The following is an 18,217-nucleotide window of genomic DNA, read 5'->3' as shown; positions in this document are numbered from 1 at the left end:
CGCAGATCCCCTGGAGAGAGCATAGGACTCTCAGAAGTGTGAACAATTCTGAGAACACAGGGGAGACCACCACTTCTGCTCACATTCCTGGACCAAGAGGAACCTGCCTGGAGCCATCTGGACACAGGAACCAATGAGGACTCTGGGACAGGATCCTTCTAATCTCTGCCAGACCCAGAACTGAAAGCCAGTTACCAGAGTGCTAACACACCTGACAGCAGAGGTAAGGCCACCTATTCTGTTCAAAGAGACCCAGCTGGGACCTTCAGGACAAAGAAACCCAGAAGCAGTCTGGAACAGGATCCTTGTGGTTTCTGCATGTGCCCAGAGCAGACTCAGCCCACAACTCTCTGTACCCAGATACCTGGGAAGAGAGCAGGACTCAAACTTGCAAACAATGCTGAGAGCACAGGTGAGACCACCATTTCTGCCCACATTCCTGGCCCAAGAGGAACATGCCTGGAGGCCTCTGGACACAGGAACTCATGAGCAGTCTGGGAAAGGATCCTTCCACTTTCCTCCTGGACCTGGGACGCAGCTCTCTGTACCCAGATCCCACTGGGAGAAAGCTGGTCTCCACTAGTACTGACAAACAGGCATACAGGAAGACCCATTGACAGAGACAGCATGATAAGCTAACACCAGAGACAACCTGATGGCAAGAGGCCAGGGCAGGAACATCAGCAACAGAAAGTAAGACTACTTGACATCATCAGAGCCCAGTTCTCCAACCAAAGCAAGTACTAAATATTCCAACACACTGGGAAAAAAAGATATGGATTTAAAGTCACATCTCCTGATAATGATAGAGGAATTTAAGAAGGACAGAAATAATTCCCTTAAAGAAATACAGGACAACACAGGAAAACAAATAGAAGCCCTTAAAAAGGAAACACAAGGGGCTGGAGAGATGGCTCAGCGGTTAAGAGCACCCAACTACTCTTCCAGAGGTCCTGAGTTCAATTCCCAGCAACCACATGGTGGCTCACAACCATCTGTAAAGAGATCCGATGCCCTCTTCTGGTGTATCTGAGGACAGCTACAGTGTACTGATATATAATAAATAAATAAAAAAAAAAAAAAAAAGGAAACACAAAAATCCCTTAAAGAATTTAAAGAATTACAGGAAAACACAAGCAAACAGGAATTGAACAAAACCATCCAGGATTTGAAAATGGAAATAGAAACAATAAAGAAATCACAAAGGGAAACAACCCTGGAGATAGAAAACCTAGGAAAGAGATCAGGAGTCATAAATGCAAGCATCACCAATAGAAAACAAGAGATAGAAGAAAGAATCTCAAGGACAGAAGATACCATACAAAACATTGACAAAATAGTCAAGGAAAATGTGAAATGCAAAAAACAACTCCAAAGCCAAAACATCCAGGAAATCCAGGACACAATGAGAAGATCAAACATAAGGATAATAGGTATAGAAGTCAGCAAAGATTCCCAATTTAAAGGGCCAGTAAATATCTTCAACAATATCACAGAAGAAAACTTCCCTAACCTAAAGAAAGAAATGCCCATCAACATACAAAAAGTCTATAGAACTCCAAATAGATTGGACCAGAAAAGAAATTCCTCCCATCACATAATAGGCAATACACCAAATACACTAAAAAGAAAGAATATTAAAAGTGGTAAGGGGAAAAGGTCAAGTAACATATAAAGGCAGACCTATCAGAATTACAACAGACTTCTTACCAGAGACTATGAAAGTCAGAAGATCCTGAGCAGATGTCATACAGACCCTATTAGAACACAAATGCCTGTGCAAGCTACTATATCCAGCAAAACTCTCAATTAACATAGATTGAGAAACCAAGATATTCCATGACAAAACCAAATTTACACAATATCTTTCCACAGATCCAGCACTACAAAGAGTAATAGATGGAAAACTCCAACATAAGGAGGAATACTACACCCTAGAAAAAGCAAGAAAGTAATCTTCTTATGACAAAGCCAAAAGAAGAGAGCCACATAAACATAATTACACCTGTAACAACAACAAAAAAACAGGAAATAATAATCACTATTCCTTAATATTTCTTAACATCAATGGACTCAATTCCCCCAATGAAAAGGCACAGAGGACCCAGCCTTTTCCTAATTATAGCAATCATACCTCAATGACAAAAACAGACACTATCTCAAAGTAAAAAACTAGAAAACAATTTTCCAAGCAAATAGTTCCAAAAATGAAGCTGGAGTAACCATGCTAATATCAAATAAAATCAACTTTCAACCAAAAGTTATCAAAAAGATAAAGAAGAACACTTCATATTCATCAAAGGAAAAATCTACCAAGATGAACTCTCAATCCTAAATATCTATGCTCCAAATGCAAGGGCAACTACATCCATTTAAAAAAAAAACCTTACTAAAGCTCAAAGCACACATTCTACCTCACATAGTAACAGTGGGAGACTTTAACACCCAATTATCATCAATGGACAAATCATAGAAACAAAAACTTAACATAGACACATAGAAACTTACAGAAGATATGAACTAAATGAATCTAACATATCTATAGAACACTTCATCCTAAAACAAAATACATATATACCTTCTTCTCAGCACCTCATGGTACCTTCTCCAAAACTGATCATAAAATTGGTCACAGAACAGGCCTCAACAGTTACAAAAAGATTGAAATAATCTCATGCATCCTATCAGATCACCACAGACTAAGGCTGGTCTTCAATAACAACAAAAACAAAAGAAAGCCCACATACACATGAAAGCTGAACAACACTCTACTCAATGATAACATGGTCAAAAAAGAAATAAAGAAAGAAATTGAAGACTTTAGAATTTAATGAAAATGAAGGCACAACATAGCCAAACTTATGGGAAACAATGAAAGCAATGTTAGGAGGAAAACTCATAGCTCTGAGTGCCTCCAAAAAGAAACAGGAGAGAGCGTACACTATCAGCTTGATGGCACACCTAAAAGCTCTAGAACAAAGAAAAGCAAATGCACCCAAGAGAAGTAGAAATCAGGAAATACTTAAACTCAGAACTGAAATCAAGCAAGTAGAAACAAAAAGAACTATATAATCAGCTAAACCAGGAGCTGTTTCTTTGAGAAAATCAACAACATATATTAACCCTTAGTCAGACTAACCAGAGGGCATAGAGACAATATCCAAATTAACAAAATCAGAAAGGAAAATGGAGACATAACAAAAGAATCTGAGGAAATTCAAAAAAATCATAAGATCCTACTACAAAAGTCCATATTCAACAAAACTGGAAAATCTGGATGAAATGTACAATTTTCTAGACAGATACCAGGTACCAAAGTTAAATCAGGATCAGATAAACCATCAAAACAGTCACATAACTCCTAAAGAAATAAAAGCAGTTATTAAAAGTCTTCCAACCAAAAAGAGCCCAGGACAACATGGCTTAGTGGAGAATTCTATTAGACCTTCATAGAAGACCTACAACCAATATTCTCCAAAATATTCAACAAAATAGAAACAAAAGGAACACAACTGAATTCTATGAAGCCACAATTATGCTTATACTAAAGGAAACAAATACTAGTACCCTGATTTTAGAAACAAAGAAAGAGAACTTCAGATCAATTTCTCTTATGAATATTGATACAAAAATACTCAGTCAAACTCTTGCAAACTGAAACCAAGAACACATCAAAATGATTATCCATCATGATCAAATAGCCTTCATCCCAAGGATGCAGGTATGGTTCAGTATATGGGAATCCATGAATGTAATGTGCTATATAAACAAATTCAAAGAAAAAGAACACATGATCATCTCATTAGATGCCAAGAAAACATTTGACAAAATTCAACACTCCTTTATGTTAAAAGTCTTGGGAGTTGGGGATTTAGCTCAGTGGTAGAGCGCTTGCCTAGCAAGCACAAGGCCCTGGGTTCGGTACCCAGCTCAAAAAAAAAAAAAAAAAAAAAAAGAAAAGGAGTAAAAGTCTTGGAAATATCAGAAATTCAAGGCCCATGCCTAAACATAATAAAATCAATATACAGCAAATCAGTACCCAACATCAAACTAAATGGAGAGAAACTTGAAGACATCACACTAAAATCAGGAACTAGACAAGGCTGCCCACTTTCTTCCTACTTATTCAATATAGTACTCAAAGTCCTAACCAGTGCAATCAGGAAACAAAAGGAGGTTAAAGGGATAAAAATTGGAAAGGAAGAAGTCAAAAATCACTATCTGCAGAGGATATGATAGTGTACTTAAGTGACCCCCAAAAATTCCACCAGAGAACTACAGAGCCTGCAACAACTTCATCAAAGTGGCTGGGTATAAAATTAACTCAAACAAATTAGTAGCTTTCCTCTACTCAAAGGATGAACAGGCTGAGAAAGAAATTAGGGAAATGACACTCTTCACAATAGTCACAAAAAATATAACGTACTTTGGTCTGACTCTAACCAAGCAAGTGAAAGTTCTGTATGACAAGAACTTCAAGTCTCTGAAGAAAGAAATTGAAGAAGATCTCAAGGTTGGACCGCTGAATTATAGGGGAAATCAGGGCAGGGGGGTGGGAAGTGGTAGGTGGTTGTGTGGGGAAAAGAGTATAACATTTGAAATATAAATAAAAAATATCAAATAGAAAATGAAATGAAATGAAATGGAAAGAAATGAAATGGGGGACATAACAACAGATACTAAGGAAATTTAAAAAAGGATTTGGTCTTTTTTCAAAAATCTGTATTCCACAAAGTTGGAAAATGTAAAGAAATCGGAAAAGTATTATTTTATAATTATCACTTGCTAAAGTTAAATAAAATCAACTTAGAAATTTTAAAAGACCCCAAAACTCTAAGGATATAGATGCAGTGGTTAAAATCTTCTAACCAATCAAAAAAATTTACTTTAGGGCTAGTAGGGTTTAGTAGAAAATTCTGCCAGACTTTCAAAAAAGAGCTAATGTTAATATTCCTCAAATTATTCCACAAAACAAAAACAGAAGGAACATTGCTAAATTCATTTTATGAGGCCACAATCACCCTGATAAAAAAACCACCGCAAGACTCAACAAAGAGAAACACAGACCAATATGCCTCTTGAGCACTGATGCAAAAATGATACATAGAATCCATGTTTCCATAAAAAGATTATCCACCATGGTCAGCCAGGTTTCAATCTAGAGATACAGGGATGTTTTAACTTATGAAAATCTGTTAATGTAATCACTATATAAATAAAGGGAAAGAAAAAATCAACATGATCATTTCATTAGATGCTAAAAAAACTTAGGGCAAAACTCAACACCCCATCATAATAAAAGTCTTGGAGAGATCAGTGACAAAGAGACATACCTAAACATAATAAATGCAATATCCAGAAAGCCAGCAACCAACATCAAACTACATGTACAGAATTCAAAACTGTCCACTAAAATCGGGATTGAAACAAGGTTCTTAATTCTCTCTCTCTCTCTCTCTCTCTATATATATATATATATATATATATATATATATATATATACACATATATATATATATTCATATTCATACAGGACTTGAAGTTCTAGCTAGAGCAATAACACAACTAAAGGAGATCAAGGGACTACAAATTAGAAAGAGGGACGTCAAAGTATCACTATTTGGAAATGATATGATAGTATACATAAGTGACCACAAATATTCTACCAGAGAACTCCTTTAGCTGATAAATGTTTTCTGCAACATTGCTGGATATAAGAGTAACTCAAAAAAATTACTAGTTCTCCTCTAAAGAACTGACAATAGGGCTGAGAAAGAAATCAGGAAACACTGCCCTTTATAATAGATACAATCAATATAAAATATCTTGTGGGAATGCTAATCAACTGAAAGGCCTATATAACAAGAATTTCAAGTCTTTGAGGAAAGAAATTCAAGAAGATATGAGAAGATGGAAAGTTTTCCCATGCTCAAGGATCAGAAGAATCCATGACTAACTATAACATGGCAAAAATATCTATCTTACCAAAAGCAATGTACAGATTCAATGCAATTCCCATCAGTTTTCCAATACAATTCTTTACAGTCCTTTCTGTGCAATGAAAGAACTTCTGGAGGTATCCCCACCCCTAATTTGAAGCTCTTCCATCAAGCTATACTAATGAAAACCACCTGGTATTGGCATAGCAACAGACAGGTCAATAAATGGCATTGAATCTAAGAACTAGAATTAAATCCACATGCTTATGGACCTGATTTTTAACAAAGAAACCAAAATGTACAATTGAAAAAAAAAGCATCCTCAACAAACAGTGGTTGTCTAACTGGATGTCAGCAAGTAGATGAATGCAAATAGGTTCATATCTATCATAATACACAAAACTGAAGTCCTGTTGTATCGAAGTCCTCAACATTGATTCAGATACACTAACCCTGATAGAAAGGAAAAATGGGGAATAGCCACAAAATACATTAACACAGGCCACAACTTTCTGAATAGAACACCAATAGGACAGGCACTAAGACTGACAATTAATAACTGGAACTTCATGAAACCAAAAGGTTCCTGTGTGACAAAGAATGCTGTCATTCAGACAAGCTGCAGCCTACAGAATGAGAAAAGATCTTGACCAATCTCACATCTGACAGAGAGCTGTTTTTCAAAATACATAAGGAACTCAAGAAACTAGACATCGCCATACCTAATACTCCAATTAAATTGGGGTACAAATCTAAACAGAGAATTCTCAACAGAGGAATTTCAAATAGCAAATAAAAACTTAAAGAATGTTCAACATCTTTAGCTATCAGTGTAAAGCAAGTTAAAAATTTTAGATCCACCTTACCCATCAGAATGAATAACCTCAAAAACACAGAGACAGCTCATATTGGCAAGAATGTGAAACAATCTTCCATTCCTAGAGGGAGTGAAAACTTGTACAACTACTTTGAAAATCAACATGGCAGTTTCCCAGGAAGTTGGGAACTAATCTACCTGAAGATCCAGCTATATCAGTCCCAGACGTATGCCCAAAGGATGCTGCTCAACTATATTCACAGCAGCTTTTGTTTTAAATAGCCAGAAACTGGATGTCCCTAAACCACAGAACAGATAAATAAAATGTGGTACATTTACACAACATATTATTCAGCCCATGAAAACAATGGCATAATGAAATTGGCAGACAAATGGATAGAACTGGAAAAAAAATCATCCTGACTGTGGAAACCTGTACCCAGAAAAAAACAAACATGGAATGTACTCACTTGTAAATACATATTAGCTGTAAAGTAAATGATAACAATGCTACAATCCACAGACTCAAAGAAGCTAAGAAACAAGAAGAGCTCAAGGGGTTATGTATGAATCTCCCTGGGAAGGAAAAGTAGAATAGACATTATTGGTGGAGGACATGGGGATGGGAACAGGAGGGATGAAGTAGGGAGGAGGATGGAGGGTGAGAAAAACAGGAGAGACAAGGGGAATTTGAGGCCATATCTGGGATGAGCTAGAAACACGGTGCAATGGCAGCTCACAGGAGTATAAGACAGTGACTGTAGCTAAGACTCGTAGCAGAGCCTTAACTGGCCATCTCCTGTAAGATTTCTAGCAGAGGGATTAGGATACCAACCCAGCCACATAACCTTTCACGAACAATTTGTCTTGCCTGCAAGATGTGTTCAGTGAATGACTGCACAGAAACTGTGGGAATGACCAACCATTGACTGGCTCAGCCTAAGAGTTTAAGACTCATGCAGCAAGAAAAAGGCCACACCTGACACTGTCAGAATGGCTAGGATCCAGAGGCTAGATGGCCCAGACACCTAGGATAGAATCAAAGACAACTAGGGGGGAAAGTCAATGAAAAAAATGCCTAAGGATATTCTGCTACACTCAAATTGGTGCCTGGTCCCATTTTAATTAGAGAACCTTCATCCAACAATTGATGGAAACAGATGCAGAGACTCACAGCCAAATATTAGGTAGAATTGGGAAATCATGTAGAAGAGGGAGAGAGAAAGGATTGTAGGAGACAGAAAGGTCAAGGACACCATGAGAAAACCCACAGAATCAATTAACCTAGGATTTCACAGAGACTGAACCAACAACCAGGGAGCCTGCATGAGACTGACCTAGGCCCTCTGCAAATCTCTGATGGTTATGTAGTTGGGTCTATCTGTGATATTAACAGAAGGAGTTAGGATGTTTCTGACTGTTGGAACTCTTTTCCTAATACTGAGTTGGTGGCATTGTACAACCTTAATACAAGGGGAGGTGTTTAGTCTTAATTTGCTATATTTAGTTGATAGATCCATGGGAGGCTTGGCCTGTTCTGAATAGAAAGGAAGAAGGAATTGATGAGGTGGGGGATGGGGTTGAGGAGATGGTGGAGGGTTACTACAGTTGGGGTGTAAAAAAAAGTAAAAAATAGAAAGATTTGATAGATTGAATAAATTCTTATTAAATAATTAAAATGCAAAAACCATGAAAACTTATAACCCCAATTTTAATGCAAAAAATAAAAACTACTATATTCTACTGAAACATTTTCAAAATATTGATCCACTACTAAATTAAAGTTCTCATGTATTTTAGTATAATATGGATTCTGTAAATTCTAAATAAAAAACATGGAAAAACATGCTACACTAAGGAAATTGGTTTTGAATATAGCAAAAATTTCAAGCATTTTGTATTTATTTAGTCCCTGAAAAATACACTTTTCTCTATATATTTAAACAAAACATTTGCTGAACAAACTAACCTCTGAAGATTCAGTGTTCCAGAATAATGTTGAGTTCTTTGAAAGGACAAGTTCATATTTAGAACTTGTGAATTTGTATTCTCCAAACTTGACAAAGGCAATTTCTCCAGCATCATCCATTTGCCAATTGAGAATATCATAATATCCATTTTTCACGTCTCCACTTCTATCAAGTTCTATTTTGCGTCCATCATGGGTAGTAAATTCCATTCTCATAATATAAATCATTAGCTAATAGGAAGAGGAAGAAAAAAGTGAAACTAAGGAGCAATTTGTAAGTATTTAATTACTTAGAAAATAAAGATTTGTCATATGTAATTCACGGTAATTTTTTTTTGCCACCTCTGTTTTTGTTGACCACTCTGATATCTACCCATCATTGATGTCAATTCAAACATAAAACATGTTTGGGTAAATCGAGATGTGCTGTGCTTATAATATTCAAACTGGAATATAAAGATGTAAAAGGAATGGAAACTACCTAATTAATATTCTCCCATTATTATTTTAATATTATAACACATTAAAATATGACAACAGAGTAAATGCAATTTTAGACATGCCGGATTAAATAATTTGTATAATTCTATTTTACCTATTTTTTCCTTAACTTTGGCCACTGGATAAAAATTGTATGTTTTTGTTAGACTTATATTAAGCTTATGCTAATATTTAGCAGTATAATATAGCCATACCAAGAGACAGGAGAAGATTTAAAATATTTTCATTCCCCTTACCCTTTACCCCACTTTCCCTCTGAAAAGATAAAGAAGTCCACAACTATTGCCTTCTTTTGAAAATTTCAAACTAGTAGAGAGACTGGACAATCAGGTACTAAAATTTAAATTAGAATTTATGTTGCTATTGTGTTACAGTTTTCTCCCAAATTGAAACATTTCATCCTTTCAGGATAGTGCTTTAAGTGGTAAGGTAAACAACTCAAAATAGCAACAGGAAGTCCCTGAAACTGAAAGCTGAGTAGCCTGGAAGTTATTTATACCAACTTGGGAAGGACACACTTTTGAGCTGCTCAAAGGCTGTGCTCCAGGTTCCCAGTTTTTGTATACTGACACCCAGATGGGGTGGCCTTGGAGATACATCTGTCTTAGAGTCACTTCTGCTCCTTTAAGTAACCCCTCATCCATCTGCCTTTAATTATCCTCAATAAAACTCAGTGGTTTACTAAGTTAGATTATGGTGGTATCTGAACTGTGGCCTGTTTGGGGCTCCCTATCTGGGATAAGTAGATGTATGTGTTGAGTCTCCACAGGTAAAGCTTTGTCACATAAGAGTTGCTCTTGTAGAAAGAATGTTGAAAGACCCTAGGGGAAGTAATGGCTGATTGACTTACGAAATTAGAAATTCTTCGTTTTTCAGAAAGAGTCCACTTTAGTTGGACTATGCAGCCAGATCCAGAGAGACATGCATGGTATGTACTCATTAAAAAGTAGATGTTGACACTAAAGTATAGGATAAGCAGGCTACAATTCACAGACCCAATATTTCTATTAACAAAGAAAAACCAAGGGAAGATGCTTGAATCTCACTCAGAAGGGGAAATAAATCAGACCACTGAAATAATTGGAGGGAGTGAACTGAGTAGTAAAGGGTAGGGAGGGGAACAGGGATTGGGATTGGGAGTGGGGAGGGGAGAAGATTCAGAAAGAAAATGGAAATCAGGGGTGGGGGAATCTCTGAAAAAGGGTAGGCTTCAAAGAGTCTATGGGGTGACCCAAGCTGAGACCTCTGCCAGCTGTGGATATTGAGCCTTGAAAACCTACCTCTTGTAGCCACGTAGGACTTGCCATGGAGAAAAGTTGCCACCAACCTACCTACAAAACTTTCCACCCAAAATTCATCCTGCCTACAAGAAATGCAGGAATAAAGATAGAGCAGAGATCAAGGAAATTGGCAACCAATGACTGACCCAATTTGAGACCCACATCAAAAGAGAGATCCAGCCTCTGCCACTATTAATGATACTCTGTTTTCTTGCAGAAGGAACCTAGCAGAACTGTGTTCTGAGAGGCCTCATCCAGCAGCTGTGGAAAAAGAAACAAAGTCCACAGTCAAACAATAGGCAGAGCTCATGGAATCTTGTGGAAGAGTGAAGAAAAGGACTGAAGGAGTCAGAGGGATCAAGGACACCATGAAAAGACCCACAAAGTCAAATAACCTTGGCTCATGGTGCCTCACAGAGACTAAAACACTAACCAAAGAGCATGCAGGGGCTAGACCTAAACCCTCCACACACAAGTGTTAGATGTGTAGATTCATGTCAGTCCCTTAAGAATTCAAGTGGATGCTATCTCTGATTCTGTTGCCTATGATTGGATCTCTTTCCGAAGTTAGGATGCCTTGTCTAACCTCAGTGGAAGATGATGAACTTATTCCTGCTTTGACATAATGTAACAGGACAGGTTGGTATGCAAGGCGGGATTCCTATTTTCTGAGGAAAAGGAGATGGGGAAATGTAGAAGGAGTGTGAAGTGGGACTGGGTGGAGATGACAGATGGGGCTGTGATCAAGCTATAAGGTGAGTAAATACATTAATTAGGAAATATATTAGAATTAAAGATAGATATTAGGGAGAATGCTATGTGAAAACAGCCTTTGTCTAACTAACACCTTACCTCATTAACTTTAGGTAGGTAAGAGCATGTTTTCTTTAGCACAAACATAATCCACCACGCAAGCCATATTGTTAATCTTCATCTATACCGCATGCTGCACTTGTATTTCTCAACCAAAGGACCCAGTGTGGTCACAGGCTCTCCACAGACCAACAAGACTGCAGAAGCTGGTAGAAGGAGCCCATGTGATTGAGTCTAAAATCTTAAGTCTCTTGATTATGCTAAATATTATGACCACGATCAAGGCACATAGCTAACAAAGATTATTTGCCTGATTTGCAAAGAGAAGATAATTATTCTTTCTAGTCTTTGTAGTGGGGATTAAAAAATATATATCTCAAACAAAACATGCTAACTAAATATACTAAGAAAGTGTTTCAATCACCATTCACTCCTATTTTTTTTCACCTGGCATTGTATTTTTCCTTAGCCTCTTTTCCTGTCTGTTATTCTCTATTATCATGAAAATCTGTGTCAGAAATCATGAAAAATTAACTTTTATTGCCAAGTCCATGAAATAGTCTTTATACCTTCCTTATCAAAAGAGTCAAACAAATTAATGGTCAAAGACTTCCACACTCTGGACATCTACACTCTGCCCCTTCCCTAGATCAGCTTTCCCGCAGTTTCACTTCTTAGTCATTATAGGATGTTAGGACACAGTTATCTATGATCATATATTTCTTAAGAATTTAGAAATGCAAGATGGTTATCAGGCATGTATCTAATCCCACAAACTGATGCAAGGAACATAATGTAGACTTGACTCTGGAGAAGGAAAAGGAGCAGAAGTAAAATAGGAAGACAAAAAAATGCAAAGGACTTTAGAAATGTCCAAGTAAATAAAAGAACTCCAAAGGTTTTCTAGCCTTGTCTATCGGCAGGATAAGCTTGAAACATAAGTAAAGACTGTGTCTTCATTTTCGTTTCTTTTAAAAACTTTAAGTTGATATTTTTACCAGACTTTCTTGTTTATATATTCTTTTCTAGTATAAGGACTTAAATTGTTTTAACTTATTGACATACAGTGCTATATGGAGAAGAAAAATCCCTGATATGAACTATTGATTTAATGTAGACACTATGTGATCACTAGCCTATCTTTAAAGTCTTTCCACCTACCATAATTGTCCCACTGAGCAAATTTAAAGTTATCATTTCAATGTTCAGATAAGCTATAGGAGCATTATTCAGTATTGAAGAGTATTCTTTATTGTGACAGAAATATTCAAAGGACTTCTAGCCAAATCATATTTTTTATATCAAAAGGATACTTAATTTATCAATGTGTATTATTTACAGCTTTCTTGGTATCAGGGAACACCTGTTGTTCTAGTTTTGTTCTGTTGCTGTGAAAAATACCATGACCGAAGCAATCTGGGGGAAGAGAGTTATTTGGTTTACATTTCCAGGTCCCAACCCATAGTTGATGGAAATCAGGTTAAGAACATACAGGCTTCACTACAGAAGAATGTTGCTGATTGACTTAGTCTCTAGCATTTATGATGAGCTACCTTTCTTATAAAGTCCAGTCCCACTGGCCTACAGATGTCACTCAAAGGGGGCTGAGCCCTCCATATCATTCATTAATCAAGACAAGCTCTTATAGACAGAAGGCAATCTGATCTAGGAAATTCTTCAATTAAGATTTCCTCTTCCCAAGTGATTAGGTTGGGTAAAGTTGATAATAAGACTCTAATCAGCATCTTTTACATTCAGATCCTGCATGATTTCTAAAACTGAAAACAGTGCACCCTACAGAAATATCTGACTTTGAAGCTAGACCAGTAAAACTAAAAAATAAAGCTATAATATTTAGAGAATTCAAAAATAGGAATTTCTTAGAAATGATGAAGTGCAGGACAATAAAACGAACAATCACCTACTCAAATTTGCCTCAGAACGGTCAAATATGTGTGCTTTCAGATGCAAATAAACAAACAAAAAAGGAGTATGGATTGACACACATAGAAGAAAAATTTCCTGAAGTTTATCATGGTATCTAGAACTGGTAAAGGAGAAGATGAAGTCCAGATAACATGTGAACAGAATGAGAAAATGGCAAAAAAAAATTAATTTTCAAGCAGCAAAGACACATATATTTAAGACAAGATTGATTTTCACTGGCTGATAAAATTGGAAGGTTAGTATAATGAAAGCAAGATGGTTTTACACCTAGAAAATATTGCCTAGAAAGATAACTGCTGTTCTAATTTTCTGGATTTGGAACTAACAATTTAGTTGAAATTAGAACTGAGCTCATGGCAATAGTGTCTCTGAGATAGGATAGAAAGCACGAGTCACATGAGTGGTGGATAAAAGTAGATAGAAGGCATGGGTGACTACAACAAGATAATTATTAGTTTCATAGGGAAATAGTACTTTCTGATAAGAAAAATGGTGGCATCACTTAACAGTAATAATGAAAGATAATTACATCATTTGACCCTGATAAACAATATTTAAAAAGGACACAATTAAGGCTGGAGTGAATGCTCAGATGTTTATAGCATTTGTTGATCATGAAGGCTATGATATTTGATTCCCAGAACCAACATGGCAGCTCATAATTGGCTATACCCACCATTCCAGGGGATCTAATGCCCTTTTCTGACTTCTGTTAACCCCACGATTGCATGTGATACACATACATACATACATATATACATACATACATACATACATACATACACACATGCAGAAAAAACATTTATATGTATAAAATAAAATAAATATAAAAACAGACATATCATTTATTATTTTTTTGAATCCTGCATATGTTCAATCTAACCAGAATAAATTAAGATAAGCCCAAATTGAAAATCAGTCTAAAAATACCTGATTAATGCTAATTAAAAGTATGAGGGCTAAGGAGGGACTGGAGGAATGGATCAGTGATTAACAGCATTTGTTGCTTTTGCTGAAGACCCAAGTTTGATTCCCAGCACCTACATGGTGTATAAAAATATGAATCCATGTCCAGGGAATTTGAGCCCCCTCTTCTGCCCTCTGTCATGTTTAATTGTATAGTCATCGTTGTAGTACACATAAATGCACAAAAGCAAATGCACACAAAAAAGAAAATAAATTTTTAAAACAAAGCATCAATGATAAGATAGACTTTCAAAAAAAGAATAGTCACATATTGGAAGGTAATGGGGTGGGGTTGGAGATTGAATTGGGTTAGCTGGAGAACTAAGTACAGCCAGGACATGGCGTGTAGACCAGCATTAAAATGAAATGGAAATGCAATGGTCCCTGCCACTGTAGCCATTTAACATCATGTTATAGAAGAGTAAAGTAATAATGATCAGGCAAGGGAGACTTCCTGCGGGGTTGACAGGTCCAGAGCAAAGATGTTCAAGTTCTATATTTCCAGTTAAAAAAAAGTCAAGGACAGAAGTAAGCAGGACATCTTAGGTGAGACCACTCCAAGGTTGCTCAGCTTACTGGGTACCAACATTGAAATTGTTTGGCAGTAGGTGAGGGATGAGAACTGTGGATGTGAATCTCTCAGATAACCCCTACAATTTTTAGCTCTGGGCATACATCCTTTGGTTTGGCTCCTACTTATCATATGAAGACCTTACCTCTTATTCGAGTATTTTCAAGATACATGAGACTAATGGTTAAGATAAAATTTCTTGAGTGTAATGGACATTATATACAATGTCCAAAGTCATCGTGAGCTGGAGAGACATACATGCCTTTGCCTAACATGAAGTTTTTGAACCCAAGTAGTTAACTTAGTTTGCAAGTTGAACAGACCAAAGGAAGTAACCAGAGTCACTACTTCATGCTTTACTACTAGATAATTTTAAATTTCATTTTTATGAAGAAAGACTGCCTATTTTTTTAAAAGGCAGTGTGTGTGTGTGTGTTTGAGTGTGTGTGTGTGTATGTTTGAGTGTGTGTGTGTGTGTGTATGTGTGTGTGTATGTGTGTGTGTATGTGTGTGTGGGTGTGTGTGTGTGAGAGAGAGACACAGGTTTGTTATCATTGACAAAAGATCTAATAATTTGGTAACAAATGAGCAGTTAAAATGAACAAGCAAGTCATCCAGGCAAGCATTGTTGATGTGAAATTATATGGAAGCAAATCAGCAGTTTCAATGAGCCATTGGCAATAAAACCTTGATTTTTTTTCTCATGCTATATCATAGCGTCAAATAACTTACTTCAAAGGGGTCAAAGTTAGGTATTTGTGAGCATTTTACATCTGGTTGCGGTACATCACATCTGCTTAAACGATCCAGGGCATGAGCCAAAAGATACACGGCTTGTTTAACATTGTTTGTGATTCTTAGCTGGGATGTATCCAGATAAGTATTTTTCAGATCCTCCAGCTTCTCCTCTCCAGTGCATAGTCGATCAGACATGGCATAAAATCTGTCTTCTTTACCAGTCATATTCCCTCTGTAGTCCACATTGTAAGGCACACTACTGTTGGGCCAGGTACAGTTAAAAGCAGTTTGCCAGAATTCAATGGTCAAGACATCATTTGGATCCTTGCTAGGGTGTACATCATAAAGAAATTCTTTTAATCCAGGTATAACACTTCTCGGGACTGCAAATCCAATGGTTCCACCGAAATAGGGAAAATACTCAGGCTTTGCAATGAGAGCTGAGGTAATCCAGGCTTCACTGGCTATCCATGTCCTGTCAGTTATGTTATGATGAACCACTTCCAGCACAAAGGGTCTGAGGTCAATGTCAGTTGCATAAAGCACAACCACTTTTGCAGTGGAACTCTTTACTGCATCAACAGCTTTTTGCATTTTCTCATTAGAGTAGACTTTTGGAATGGTTTCAGAGAAAGCAACGCAGAGGTTGGACCTCTCCAATTTTTCCTTAAAGGATTTTATTCCATATTTTCCATAATCATCATCAGCCGCAATAGCACCTACCCAGACCCAACCGAAGTGTTTGATAAGATTCACCATGGCCTCAGTCTGGATTTTATCACTGGGTATTGTGCGATAAAAAGTTGGAAACCGGAAATGGTCACTAAGAATTGAGGAGGAAGAAGTATAGCCCACCTAAAATTAAAAATAGTTATAATTACTAGAAAGTAAGAGTCAAATCTTTTTTTGTTTGTTTGTTTATCAAGATTTATTTACTTATCTTATGTTTATGACCACACTGTCCTTGACACGCCAGAAGAGGGCATCAGATCCAATTACAGATGGTTGTGAGCCACCATGTGGTTGCTGGGAATTGAACTTATGGCCTTTGGAAAAGCAACCAGTGCTCTTAATCGTTGAGCTATCTCTCTAGCCCCCTCAAGAGCCAAATCTTAAGTGACATCTTCAAAATATTGAGGAGAGAGCTTAGCAGTTCTCCCATGGCCCTCTCATCCTTCTGTAGACAATGACTTTCTACTGGATCTTCCACTTGTTGGAGATTGGGACTATTCGGCAACACTTTGGTTGCCTTATTGACACTAAGGTATCAGGACTGCCAATTGTCAAGATGAAGAAACTGAATATCACTAGTTTTCATGGGTAAGACCACAGCAGTGACAGGAAGGTAACTTATATTTGCCTTCATCCTGCTGGACGTTAGTCATTCCCCTGAGTCAGGATATCCAGACTCTTCATTAGCTTTAGCATCTCATGTGCAGTAATGATGGACTGAGTTCAAGTTCAGTCTGCTCAGTAGTAGAAGTTTGTCTCCTGTGTGCTCTCCTGGTCTCACCTCTTATCTCCTACTTCTGTACTGTTCTTTCTTCTCTAATTTTAGTTCCTTGATGTCAGGTCTTCTGAGTATGTAGTATCTAAAACTTGACTTGAGAGATATGATAATATGGACTACTCTAACCAGAGGCATAAACACCGTTGTCTTATAAAGTTAATGTACATAGTAAGATAAATGGAAAACCATATCATCTTCACTTGGTCAGTAATCTTCATTTGCACTTAGCATTTAGGGATACCTAAGCATGGAAAGGCACGTTTTCTGAGAATCTTTCATGTATCCATGTTGCAATGTAAGAGTACATTGAGAGTACACAGAGAGCTGTGTTGGTGACTTGCTCCCCAAACCATGTTACCTTCTCCACAATCCAGTCTCACTTACTAAGGCATCAATTCCAGTAATGTTCTATAACTCCCTAGCTCCAGTTGATTCCTTCATTAATAGTGTATTATTCCTGAGTTCTCTATTCCTCTGTTCTTTTTACTATTCTTGTATTTTTCTTTGTATTCTTCTTTCTCACCATAGCAGATACATGCAATATATAATGTAGGAATGAATCACTTACAGAAGGAATATCAGATTTTTAAAATTTCATAAATTATTTATCATATAAGATCTTGTTACTTGGACTTCCGCAGTTCTTGTTTCCCCCACAAGAAAATTAATATCATGATAACCTATACTATTTGGTTTCTTGATATTAAAGTCATAAGAGAATATTTGTCCTATCCTTTTTTCCTAGATTTGCTTTAAAAGACATTATGAAGAAGTATATCTAAAGTCCCTAGGCTATGCTTGAGTTCACTAGAGTTTACTGGAAGATAGAGCTCATACCAGCTGCAATTTGGAGGAACTACATAAAGTCCAACACTAAGATAAATGCCAAGTCACCCACCTTTCCTTGTATTCTTTTTCACTGTGCTTTTGTACTCTCCCCACACTCACATTTGAACCCCCCCCAATTAAATACCTTGTTAGGTTGGGGTTGTGGATCATTAATGTATCCTTTGTCTACAAAAGGCCACTCACTCAATTTTATCCCAAGTATCACAACAGAAAGAAAGGAAGGAAAGGAAAGGAAAGAAGGAAAGGAAAGGAAGGAAGGAAGGAAGGAAGGAAGGAAGGAAGGAAGGAAGGAAAAAGAAAAGAAAAAAGGACAGAGA

General features: G+C 36.9%; 1 protein-coding gene across 1 annotated transcript in view; it reads right to left on the bottom strand.

The window, feature by feature from the left end:
* Positions 1-18,217, bottom strand: part of LOC116895474 (vomeronasal type-2 receptor 1-like) — a 30,013-nt gene that overhangs the window by 5,202 nt on the left and 6,594 nt on the right. The window contains 2 exon segments of the mRNA XM_032896734.1: positions 8,726-8,956; positions 15,536-16,396. Of these exon segments, the coding sequence (XP_032752625.1) occupies positions 8,726-8,956; positions 15,536-16,396 (1,092 nt within the window).

Source organism: Rattus rattus, chromosome 3 (assembly GCF_011064425.1).
Source record: "Rattus rattus isolate New Zealand chromosome 3, Rrattus_CSIRO_v1, whole genome shotgun sequence".
NCBI classification, from domain to species: domain Eukaryota; kingdom Metazoa; phylum Chordata; class Mammalia; order Rodentia; family Muridae; genus Rattus; species Rattus rattus.
Note: the sequence above shows the minus strand (reverse complement) of the source record. Positions and strands in the feature narration are given on the sequence as shown.